Source organism: Podarcis melisellensis (assembly GCF_964234715.1).
Source record: "Podarcis melisellensis genome assembly, chromosome: 8".
In the NCBI taxonomy this organism is placed as follows: domain Eukaryota; kingdom Metazoa; phylum Chordata; class Lepidosauria; order Squamata; family Lacertidae; genus Podarcis; species Podarcis melisellensis.
Window position 1 is genome coordinate 6,142,288 of NC_138540.1, and position 12,251 is coordinate 6,154,538.

At 47.3% G+C, this 12,251-nt stretch overlaps 1 protein-coding gene across 2 annotated transcripts; it reads left to right on the forward strand.

Moving 5' to 3' along the window:
* Positions 1-759: 759 nt before the first annotated feature.
* Positions 760-12,242, forward strand: LOC309376299 (uncharacterized protein; the record flags this gene model as incomplete). 2 transcript variants are annotated; one of them, XM_081922558.1, is made up of 12 exons in its annotated part: positions 760-910; positions 8,646-8,713; positions 8,860-9,028; positions 9,878-10,019; positions 10,098-10,216; positions 10,330-10,479; positions 10,594-10,736; positions 10,890-11,004; positions 11,116-11,252; positions 11,432-11,551; positions 11,672-11,786; positions 12,054-12,242. In XM_081922558.1, the coding sequence occupies exons 1-12, from the start codon at positions 887-889 to the stop codon at positions 12,240-12,242; spliced, it is 1,491 nt and encodes a 496-aa protein (XP_081778684.1). In that variant the 5' UTR covers positions 760-886. The 2 variants fall into 2 exon arrangements, with proteins under 2 accessions (XP_081778684.1, XP_081778685.1); XM_081922559.1 differs by lacking the exon at positions 760-910 and adding an exon at positions 8,161-8,286 and having other exon boundaries at positions 8,488-8,713.
* Positions 12,243-12,251: the final 9 nt, after the last annotated feature.

A 12,251-nucleotide genomic window follows, 5' to 3' on the forward strand; every position in this document is an offset into this window, starting at 1 on the left:
CTCACCTGCCCCCAACCCCATACCACCCAGCAATAGGATTAGCCGTACTGGAAGATTCCTAAAATGTTATTAATCCAGAGTTCAGAGTTAAGAATTCAAAGGCCCCAAATATAAAATAAACGTTCATTAATTTAGTGGTCCCAGGCCCTAAGGAAGTTAGATTGGCCTCTGGCTCCGGTCTGGTGGAACGCTCTGCCTCATGAGACCAGGACCCTGCAGGATCTGATCTCTTTCCACAGGGCCTGTAAGACAGAGTTGTTCCGCCTGGCCTTTGGCTTGGAGTCAACTTGATTCCCTCCCTCTCTCTCTCTCTTTTCCCCTTTCTTTCTTTTCCTTCTCCTCCTGCAATGAGGCTACATTTTAATATTTTAATGTTCCATTATTTTAATGTTGTATTTTATTTTTGTTTTTAAGTTGTAATCATTCATCTTGTGTTTATTATTGCTTGTAAGCCGCTCTGAGCCCGGCCTTGGCTGGGGAGGGCAGGGTATAAATAAAAATATTATTATTATTATTATTATTATTATTATTATTATTATTATTATTATTATTATAAATGTACACGGCAAACACATAAGTACAGGGGAGCAATCCTGTCAGCTTCTTTGGGAGACAACAAGAGCCTGCAAAGCAGGATACACATAATAGAAAAAGTATTAAACTGTACATTTCAAAGAAAATATATATATATATATATATATATATATATATCACCCTAGCGTTGCATGGCATAAACATTGTTCTAACCACTAGGCCACACGGACTCTCCTAGAGCCTTGGCACTGAGGCCGGGAATTCCATCTTCTCAACTGCCGTTGCCTAGCAACGGAGCTTGTGAGCGTTTGAGGTCCCTGAGCATCCCGAGGTTGGAGGAGGTGGCCTGAGGATGGCGTCCCGAAGACTCCTGGAGGTAAGTGTAGGTTGCCATGGCCAGGGGACTTAACTCTGGAACCTACTAGTATGAACTTTATTAGCTCTATGAGCTCTGGCCCAATGGTTGCCAGTGGTTTGATTCGAATTAATTTTATAATGAATGATTTTAGAGTGTTGTGTTGTACTGTTTTATTGTTGTTAGGGAGGGTGGGATATAAATAAAATTTATTATTATTATTATTATTATGGTCGCAGACCAGGACAAAAAAAGAAAGAGCATATAAATAAAGTAGCAGTTAGGATTATTTTTTTTAAAACCGATAATTGTTAGAGCAAATGAGGACCAAGAAACAGGCATAGGATAAAACATCTGAATAAAATACAAGATTAAACACGGATAATGGATGGATAAAAACTGATAGTTAAAACAGATAAGAACTAAAAAACAAAGACACGCAGTTAAAACAACTGTAAGAGCATAGGGAACTTAAAAACTCGCAGTTAAAACAACTATAAGAGGCTGCAGAGTAGAAGCCTCTGAAATAGAGGGCACTCACAACATTAGAAACTGCTGCGCAAATATGGTTAAAACAGACAATTGAAACAATCTACAACAATAAATTTAGAAATAATTTGTTGTACTAAAGGGGCTCCGGCCACTCGCCCCTCCCTCACCTGCCCTTACCCTCCAGCTGGGTCAGGTTTCTGGAACGGAGGCCGGCAGCCATTTACTTTTTGACAAAACAAAACGCATCAGAAATGGTAGTGCTGTCACCACTCTGTCTCAGGGCACCAGGAGGCACAGTGGCCTGAGGATGGCACAGTCCAAGGGAGAAGACTATGCTCCTTTGTTACCGGTTGCCCCACTCTGCAAGCTGCTTCCACAAACTTGCAGGCAGAAATTCATCAGGTATAGCGTAACCAAGTAGTCAGGCGTTGGACTTAGATTTTCCCTCAGATTGGCACATAAAACAAAAGAAAGTTTCTTTTTTAAAAATTTATTTTAAAAAACCACAAAGTTATCATGCTTAAAAAGCAGGCACATCTTTTGTATCTTGCAGGCAGATAAAATAAAGACAGTGTTTAGTATAGCTAACTAAGATACTCACTTCTAAGAACAAAGACAGAGATAGGGTAGTTTCAAAGTCCTTCAGTAGATCCGCATTACAAAGTCAGCAGGAATCTCCATTACAAAGAGACACAGGCCGGCTGCCAGCAAGGTGGTAAGCTAACAGCTGGGCAAATCGCAGGTTGCAGAGTGCACTTTCGCAGCCTTTCTTAGGATCTTTACTCACAAATCTCACTTGGAACCAGAACCCAGACTCAATCACAATTCTTGATTGCATTCAAATCCACCAATGACCAGCTTATGGGCTAATAATTTTAACTTGTGACAGCTGAGCTCATTAAGTTCCCAGAACCTTGATCAAAGGACTCACCCCTTTCCTCAGATGTTTCACAGATGCACATTCCCAGGCAGTGGCGTAGCGTGGGTTGTCAGCACCCGGGGCAAGGCAAGTAATTTGCGCCCCCTAACCCATGGATTTGCGCCCCCTAACCCGTGGATTTGCGCCCCCTAACCCTAACCCTCAGATGTTGCGCCCGGTGCGGCCGGGCCCCCTGCAGCCCCCACGTTACACGCCACTGTTCCCAGGTAATTAAAAGACTGATAACAACACTAGGTGGGTGTGAATAGCTGGAGCCCCAGGTGTCAAGCCCCCAAATCAAACTAGAGAACTTCCTTCCTAAGATAACAATTTACACATTTGGAGACTGTTGGTCTGCAGGGTTAAAGCAACAGACCTCTTTCCCATAACTCTTGTGGCTTTTTGATTACCCACCAAAATCTGCTCCTTTCTTGACCAAAGTTTGAAATCCTTAACTTCACTACAAATGTACAATAATAAACTATCCCAGGGAGTTGACTCAGAGTCAGGGCTTTTTATGCCACACTATTTTGAGTTGGGTGATGGTCTGCGCCTACAGATCTGTACACAGAATCTGGCGACCATCCAGGTCATCTTCTGCTCTTTGCCTAACAGCAAAAGGTCAAATTTTTGCTTTTGCGGGAGGTCGGTGAACCTCACCAGTAGGGGATCCATGATCTTACTACGTGCCTCTTCATAAAAGGGACATCTAAAGAACAAGTCCCCTTCATGGATCACTGCCTTGCTGTGGCGAAGGGGCTTGAATAACTCAGAGAAGTTATGAGCTGTGCCGTGCAGGGCCACCCAAGATGGACAGGTCATAGTGGAGAGTTTTGACCAAACGTGATCCACCTGGAGCAGGAACCGGCAAGCCACTCCAGTATTCCTGCCAAGAAAACTCCATGGACAAAGACAACAGGCATATAAAAGTTATGACGCTGGAAGATGAGCCCCTCATGTCGGAAGGCGTCCAACATGCTACTGAGGAAGAGCGGAGGACAAGTACAAGGAGATTCGGAGCTGATGAAGCGGCTGGGCCAAAGCCGAAAGGACGCTCAGTTGCGGATATGCCTGGAAGCGAAAGGAAAGCCCAATGCTGTAAAGAAAAATATTGCATAGGAACCTGGAATGTAAGAGCCATGAACCTTGGTAAGCTGGATGTGGTCAAAAATGAGATAGAAAGAATAAATATTGACATCCTGGGCATCGTGAACTAAAATGGACAAGAATGGGCGAATTCAGTTCGGATGACCATCATATCTACTACTGTGGGCAAGAATCCCATAAAAGAAATGAAGTGGCCCTCATAGTCAACAAAAGAGTGGCAAAAGCTGTACTGGGATGCAATCTCAAAAATGATAGAATGATCTCGATACGAATCCAAGGCAGACCTTTTAACATCACAGTAATCCAAGTTTATGCACCAACCACTGGTGCTGAAGAAACTGAAATTGACCAATTCTATGAAGACCTACAACACCTTATAGAAATGACACCAAAGAAGGATGTTCTTCTCATTATAGGGGATTGGAATGCTAAAGTAGGGAGTCAAGAGATAAAAGGAACAACTGGCAAGTTTGGCCTTGGAGTTCAAAACGAAGCAGGGCAAGGGCTAATAGAGTTCTGTCAAGAGAACAAGCTGGTCATCACAAACACTCTTTTCCAACAACACAAGAGACGACTCTACACATGCACATCAGCCTCTGATCGAAAACAGCATCGAAAACAGATTGATTATATTCTCTACAGCCAAAGATGGAGAAGCTCTATACAGTCAGCAAAAACAAGACCTGGAGCTGACTGTGGCTCAGATCATTAGCTTCTTATAGCAAAATTCAAGCTTAAACTGAAGAAAGTAGGAAAAACCACTGGGCCGGTAAGATACAATCTAAGTCAAATCCCTTATGAATACACAGTGGAAGTGAGGAACAGGTTTAAGGATTTAGATTTGCTGGACAGAGTGCCTGAAGAACTATGGATGGAGGCTCGTAACATTATACAGGAGGCAGCAACGAAAACCATCCCAATGAAAAGGAAATGCAAGAAAGCAAAGTGGCTGTCCAACGAGGCCTTACAAATAGCGGGGGAGAGAAGGCAAGCAAAATGCGAGGGAGATAGTGAAAGATACAGGAAATTGAATGCAGCTTTCCAAAAAATAGCAAGGAGAGACAAGAAGGCCTTCTTAAACGAGCAATGTAAAGAAATAGAGGAAAACAATAGAATGGGAAAAACCAGAGATCTGTTCAAGAAAATTGGAGATATGAAAGGAACATTTTGTTCAAAGATTACCATAATAAAAGACAAAAGTGGAAAGGACCTAACAGAAGCAGAAGATATCAAGAAGAGGTGGCAAGAATACACAGAGGAACTATACCAGAAAGAAATGGATATCTCGTATACCCCAGGTAGTGTGGTTGCTGACCTTGAGCCAGATATCCTGGAGAGTGAAGTCAAATGGGCCTTAGAAAGCACTGCTAATAACAAGGCCAGTGGAAGTGATGATATTCCAGCTGAACTATTTAAAATTTTAAAAGATGATGCTGTTAAGGTGCTACACTCAATATGCCAACAAATTTGGAAAACTCAGCAGAGGCCAGAGGATTGGAGAAGATCAGTCTACATCCCAGTCCCAAAGAAGGGCAGTGCCAAAGAATGCTCCAACTACTGCACAATTGCACTCATTTCACACGCTAGCAAGGTTATGCTTAAAATTCTACAAGGCAGGCTTAAGCAGTATGTGGACCGAGAACTCCCAGAAGTGCAAGCTGGATTTTGAAGGGGCAGAGGAACCAGAGACCAAATTGCAAACATGCGCTGGATTATGGAGAAAGCTAGAGAGTTCCAGAAAGACATCTACTTTTGCTTCATTGACTATGCAAAAGCCTTTGACTGTGTCGACCACAGCAAACTATGGCAAGTTCTTAAAGAAATGGGAGTGCCTGATCACCTCATCTGTCTCCTGAGAAATCTCTATGTGGGACAAGAAGCTACAGTTAGAACTGGATATGGAACAACTGATTGGTTCAAAATTGGGAAAGGAGTACGACAAGGCTGTATATTGTCTCCCTGCTTATTTAACTTATATGCAGAATTCATCATGCGAAAGGCTGGGCTGGATGAATCCCAAGCCGGAATTAAGATCGCTGGAAGAAATATGAACAACCTCAGCTATGTAAATGACACAACCTTGATGGCAGAAAGTGAAGAGGAATTAAAGAACCTTTTAATGAGGGTAAAAGAGGAGAGCACAAAATATGGTCTGAAGCTCAGCATCAAAAAAACAAAGATCATGGCCACTGGGCCCATCACCTCCTGGCAAATAGAAGGGGAAGAAATGCAGGCAGTGAGAGATTTTACTTTCTTGGGTTCCATGATCACTGCAGATGGTGACAGCAGTCACGAAATTAAAAGACGTCTGCTCCTTGGGAGAAAGGCGATGGTAAACCTAGACAGCATCTTAAAAAGCAGAGACATCACCTTGCCAACAAAGGTCCGTATAGTTAAAGCCATGGTTTTCCCAGTAGTGATGTATGGAAGTGAGAGCTGGACCATAAAGAAGGCTGATCACCAAAGAATTGATGCTTTTGAATTATGGTGCTGGAGGAGACTCTTGAGAGTTCCATGGACTGCAAGAAGATCAAACCTCTCCATTCTGAAGGAAATCAGCCCTGAGTGCTCACTGGAAGGACAGATCCTGAAGCTGAGGCTCCAATACTTTGGCCACCTCATGAGAAGAGAAGACTCCCTGGAAAAGACCCTGAGGTTGAGAAAGATTGAGGGCACAAGGCGAAGGGGACGACAGAGGACGAAATGGTTGGACAGTGTTCTCGAAGCTACAAACATGAGTCTGTGGGAGGCAGTGGAAGATAGGAGTCCCTGGTGTGCTCTGGTCCATGGGGTCACGAAGAGTCGGACACAACTAAACGACAGAACAACAACAACAAAGAACAAGTGTTCTGGGCTTCCTATCTCTCCCAATGGACAGGTGCAAAGTCTCTGAGCATACCCTTCTAAAGGCTCCATCCAGGACCGGCGAGGGAAGAGCCGAGCTTCTGGCGAGTGTAAAGCCCCTTCTTGCATCCCTAGATACAAGAAAGAAGAGATATGCTGCCGGTGCGGCTATATCTCTCTCGATTTCTCCAATTCTATAGTCGGGGCACCTTGCACAGTTCTGCTGTCTCTCGGTATCTAATATTCTTTGCCTGACCGTGGCTTTTGCCTGGCCCAAGCCCAGACTTAGAAGGGCTTGAGGGGCAAAATCCAGTTTCCGGGGGGTGTTCAGGACTGCAGTCTGCCAGCTCGACTGGAATTGGTCACAGAGGATCAAAGGGGCTATCCCTCAGGGGAGCAGATTCAGTGTCAGCCATTTGTAGATTGATGTTAGGCAGATGCTAGCCTCCACTCTCATCATCCCCGTTTCCAATCCAATCCATGCGTTTGAGACACATCTGGGGACTTGGAGGAGAGCTCTAAGAAGTCTAGATTGAACTCTCTCAAGGGGGGAGAAAGCAGAGGAAGGTGGGCCCAAGAGGGAACCATAGAGGAGTTCTGCCAAAGTTTTGGCCTTGTATAATTTTAGAGCTGCGGGGACGAAGAAGCCCCCTTGTGCTCTGAAGAATTTAAGGATACAGTTTGCGTTTTTTTCCGCTGAACTCCCGATGGAGTTTATGTGTCGTTTGTTGGTTCCTGAGGCCTGTACCACCATTCCTAGATACTTGTAGTTTGTGACTTCTTCTAATTTATGGCCTTGGAGTTCCCAGCTTCTAAGCTTTGGCTTTTCCCCAAAAGCGAGTATCTTGGTCTTTTGATAGTTGATTTTGAGGCATTCAGATTCACAGTATGCTGCGAGCTTTCTTAGTGCTCTTTTGAGTCCAATGGGGGTTCTAGATAGAATTACCGCATCATCGGCATCTGGAACCTAGATTAATGGTATCACCAAGTTAGGCAAAGAGCTATCCAAAGTCAAAGAAAGGGTTGAGCCCTGGCGGAACTCTGCTCCTGGAGGAAGGACGGATGAGAAACAGCGCCATGGGCTCTGCTGAGACAGGCCAGCTCCCTCAGGTCTCCTCTCCCCCCACTGTCATCTGGCGGCAGCCATTTCAGCAGGCTGCCTCAGTGGAAGAGATGAGAACAGCATTCTAGACACTGGGGCCTGAGCTTGTGAGTTGTCTTTTCCTCTGCCCTCCTCGCCCCCTTTCCTTGTGTGTTCTGTTGGTCAGATTGTTTCTTACAATAGAAGTCTGCCATTAGGGAGTTTCTTGCATTTGATTTCATGGAAGGCTCTCTTGGAGCCTTTTTGGCTTAAGAGAGGGGTACAAATGCTCTAAATAATAATAATAATAATAATAATAATAATAATAATAATAATAATAATAATAATAAATTTATACCCCGCCCTCCCCAGCCAAGACCGGGATAAGGGTGGCTAACAACCAATAATAAAAAAAAGTTGATTAAAATACAATTTAAAAGATTAAGATACAATATTAAAGCATTAGGATGCAGCCTCTTCACAGGAGGGAAAAGGAAATAGAAAGAGGGGGAGGGATTCAAACTGATTCTAAGCCAAAGGCCAGGCGGAACAACTCTGTCTTACAGGCCCTGCGGAAAGAGATCAGATCCTGCAGGGCCCTGGTCTCATGAGACAGAGCGTTCCACCAGACCGGAGCCAGAGTTGAGAAGGCCCTGGCTGTGGTTGAGGCTAATTTAACTTCCTTAGGGCCCGGGACCTCTAGGGTGTTGCTATTTATGGACCTTGAGGCTCTCCGTGGGGCAGACCGGGAGAGGCGGTCCCGTAGGTACGAGGGTCCTAGGCTGCGTAGGGCTTTAAAGGTCAAAAGCAGCACCTTAAATCTGGCCCTGTACTCCACCGGGAGCCAGTGCAGCTGGGAAAGCACTGGGTGAATATGCTCCCCTGGCAGAGACCCCGTGAGGAGCCTCCCTGCAGCATTCTGCACCCGCTGGAGTTTCTGGGACAGCTTCAAGGGCAGCCCCGGGTAGAGCAAATTACAGTAGTCAAGCCTGGAGGTGACCGTCGCATGGATCACTGTGGCCAGGTCGGGGCGGGAAAGGTAAGGGACCAACTGCTTGATGAGGTGAAGGTGGGATAATGTCGCCTTGGCTGTTGTAACCTGCGCCTCTATGGAAAGGGAGGTGTCAAGGATTACACCCAGACTCTTAACCGAAGGCTTAAATGAATAGAAGGATGAATAAGGTCTCTAAGGAAAGGGAGGCCAGAGATTTTCAGTTTGCTTCCCAACCTACCTCGTCTGTGCTTTCCAACATGAATGGGTCTGATCCATTCTTCACATTCTGACGTTCCTGTTTCTCTTTTCTCATGGACAGGGAATTGATTTTGATGAAGATCAAATATCGGAAATCAGCCTGGAAGATGGGGAGGATCTTCCTCCAAGGTAATCCTGTGCTAATCCCCTCCCCCATAATCAATTGCTTTTAAAAAACAACCCGGTCCATTTCTATGGTGGGGGTGCTTGGGGTCTTTGAAGGATGGGAGGCAATAAACCCTTTTGACAAAAGCGCTACTCCTCTCTCCCCTCAGCATCCCAACCACAGCTTCTCTGGATGCGGCTGATCTTCCTCCTGAAAGTGTCAGCAGCGACCGGCTGAAGAACAGATTTACGGATGTCATCGCAACGATGAAGAATGGGAAGATCCGAAGGAAGGCGCTCCGAGATCTTTCCACCTTCCTGCAGAAGATCCAGGAACATGTGAGTTGCGTGGCGAGTTCCCGCCTCCCCCACGGAAATAAAGACACAGGACACCAGTATTTTAGGTTAATGGGCAAAATTAGGCCACAACTTTATTGATTACAGGAACTGAGCGGTATTGGCTTAGGCATTGGTCCTATTGACTAACCGGCTTCAGCCTGATTGCTAGAAGACCGGCAAGGGTTAACCACCAGTAGGGGGAGTCCTGCTGATGTACATCAACTAGGAGCTCCCCCGGGGTCACTGCTCGGGGGCGTGCCTTGGGCCCTGGCCTCCATAGGCTTCGGACGGGGCCACGCCCCCCGGAATCCTTTACCGGACTACCCTTCCATATGGGGGAAGGTGATGGTGATTCCTCCCCCCCCATCTGCATATCAATACCCTTACCAATGCCTAACCGCCAATGCCAAGGAAGTTGTGATGATTTCCTGCGATGTAGGCAAAAATCCAAATGGTTGGTGCCGATTTGCCAAGTGGGAAAAATTCCTACCAGGCCCCTTGATGGCGACCAACCGAAGTCCATAGCAATGTCAAAGAGCCAAACCTAAAGGGTGGGAGGGTGGGAAAACCGGAGCTGCTGGGGCACTGGGAGAAAGAGGGAAATCCTCAGGTGCGCCGGCCCTAAATAGTGCTGACCACGCCTCCGGGCCAGCCGATTGGCTGGCAAGGGAGATGACACGCCTGAGGATTTCCTGCTCTCGCGGGGGCTGCAAGCCAGCCCCGAGTACGTGGGGGAGGGCATGAAGCCCACAACCCCACCTCCTATTTGGAAGATTTAATAAAAATGTTATAGGAAAAATGGTGATGGGTTGCTTCTCTCATCAGTCCCTTCTCTGGGTTTCTTCTCAGCCATCGGTAGCGGTTTCTGCATGCTCCTTTGGCCAACTGGTGGCGATTTCCTGCCTTTGTGCATTGGATCCGGACCCGGAGAGCAGGCAGCGGGCAGCAGAGGCTCTCTGCTATCTTCTGCCCATCCTGCGGTGCAACGAAGGTAAGACTAGAAGAATGTATCCCAGCATGGGGTGGGGGTGGGCAAGACCCAAACTAACCCTTTGGCTTTCCTTTGCAGAGATGCTGGAACGAACGTCATGGAACCATATACTTATCACCAGAGCTGAGAAGGTCCTCAAATCCACCGGAGGACCGGTTCCTGAATTGTTCGTGAATAATTGTTACCATCTTGCCAGGGTAAGTTGCTGTCTCTCAAGCCACATGTTCTGGGTTCTGCAGAGGCAGCACCTGGGCTTTCTGCTCCCCAGCCCTGCCCTGTGGGCATCTCTGACCTTCCTCTCTTGCTTCAGGTCTTTGGCGCCTTTCTCCCTGCGGAGCAGCTCTTGGAGGCAATGTGCTTCCTGGCCAAAGACCTGGTTGTCGAGAGCAGCTTCAACCCACTGGATATCTCCCACTTACTGCAAGAATTCATCAAGCAGTTTGGCGGCACAAAAGTGGAGGTAAGGCATCTGCAAAGGTAGGAGAGAAGAAGATTATCTGCTTTGGTGTAGGGGAGGCAACCTCATGCCATTGGGTGGCCAGGACACATGTTACCCTCTCCTTTTCTCTGACAGGTGAAGGTGCTGCTGGAGGCCTTCTATAAGATCAGCCAGGGGCCTACAGTGCAAGGCAGAAGCATGGCCGTCTTCACGTTGTCCATCTTGTCGCACCACCACCTGGCGACAGTGGTTGAATATCTCCTCCAGTTTCCTTTCGGGTATGGAGCCCTCCAGGTTCTACTGGGCTAAGGGGGAGGTTGGCAAGCTGCAGGGCTTGCTCAGAAAGCCCTTGCTGCCATTTCCTCTCTCTGGAGCATGGCAGCAAGCAGAAGACTTGAATCTGACCATTGCTTTTGTTTTTGCATTCACAGAGACTGCGAGAGAGTATGGAGGGAGGTTCTAGCATCGGCCAACCCAGAACAACTGACCCATCTCATGGCCGAGCAGATTTACCAAAGCCCCTTGGCGGAATCTGCCACCCAAGTGGTAAGGACCAACCACCTGCTTTCTGGCTTACTTCTTCCCAGGGTAATATCTAGGGATTCCTGTATTCTGCAGGAAAGCAGATAAAGTGACTTGCACCTCTCTCTCTTCCAGCAACATCTCACCAGCCTGTTGCACGCCATCCTCAGGATGGAGGACTTCAAGGCAGCTGTGCACCAGAACTTCCCACAGCTGCTGATCGCTCTCCTGGGGATGGTTATCAACTTCCACTATGATCAGGAATTCCTCGGGTGAGTAGTGTGTTGCAAAGGGACCAATGGAGTCCTTTCCCCTTCAAGCTCGGGGGGGGGGGCGGTTCTGGTCCAGCTTGGTTTTCCAAGGGAGGCTGTCCTTCAGGCAGCTGCTGGGGAAGGAATTTGAGTGTGTGACAATGACCCTCCTGGTGAACATGGCCTTGCTTTGGTTCCAGAGGGGCTAAGGAAGTTCTGCACCTCCTTCTTGGCACCACTGGAGAGCAAGTGGAGGCGGCCATCGTCGACCAACTTTTCTGCCGGGAGACTTTCAGCCAGGGGTTGTCTGCCATGGTGAGGTAAGAGGAAGAACGCAGTGGTCTGGCAAACAGAGCTGAAGGCACGGGATCGGACTGTGCCCCTGTTTGCTTTCTGCAGTGTCTTTCCCTTCCTTACCGAGATCTCCTTCTCCATTTCAGAGCCGTCGGAAAGCAACACTGGTGGATCCCTCCCATGGTGGAAAATATCATCGCTGCTCTTGAGGACCGGGAGTTTGCCGGAATGCCACAAGTCGCGGCAGCTATCTACATCGAGGTGAGGGGGACTGACGCGGGAGGAAATGGGTGCAGCAAGGAGGCCCTGGCTTGGTTTCTGCCGAGTGTTGGGCTACTTTGAGCCTAAGGACTTTTTCCTGTTTTAGTACTCCTCAGAGTAGACCCATTGGATTTGATGTACATGACAAACTTTGGTGCATTCACTTCAGTGGGTTTGCTCTGTGCAGAATTGCAAATGATGAGTAAAAGGAGAACCTGCCTCAGCCTCTCATCCCTGAAGTGTTTCTTTCTCTTTGGGCCTCTTTAGCTGCTCAGCTGCCGTCTGGAGGTCTATCCCTGTGAAGATACACTGGAGCAGCTCCTCAATTGGCTGGCACACGACCACCTGCAAGTCCAGAAGCTCAGCATCAGAGGGATATCCCTGCTTCTGGACTCTGACATGGCAAGTGATGCTCAGAGGGAGGGAGGGAGGGGGGGGTACAGATCTCGATTCTAATCATGGTCC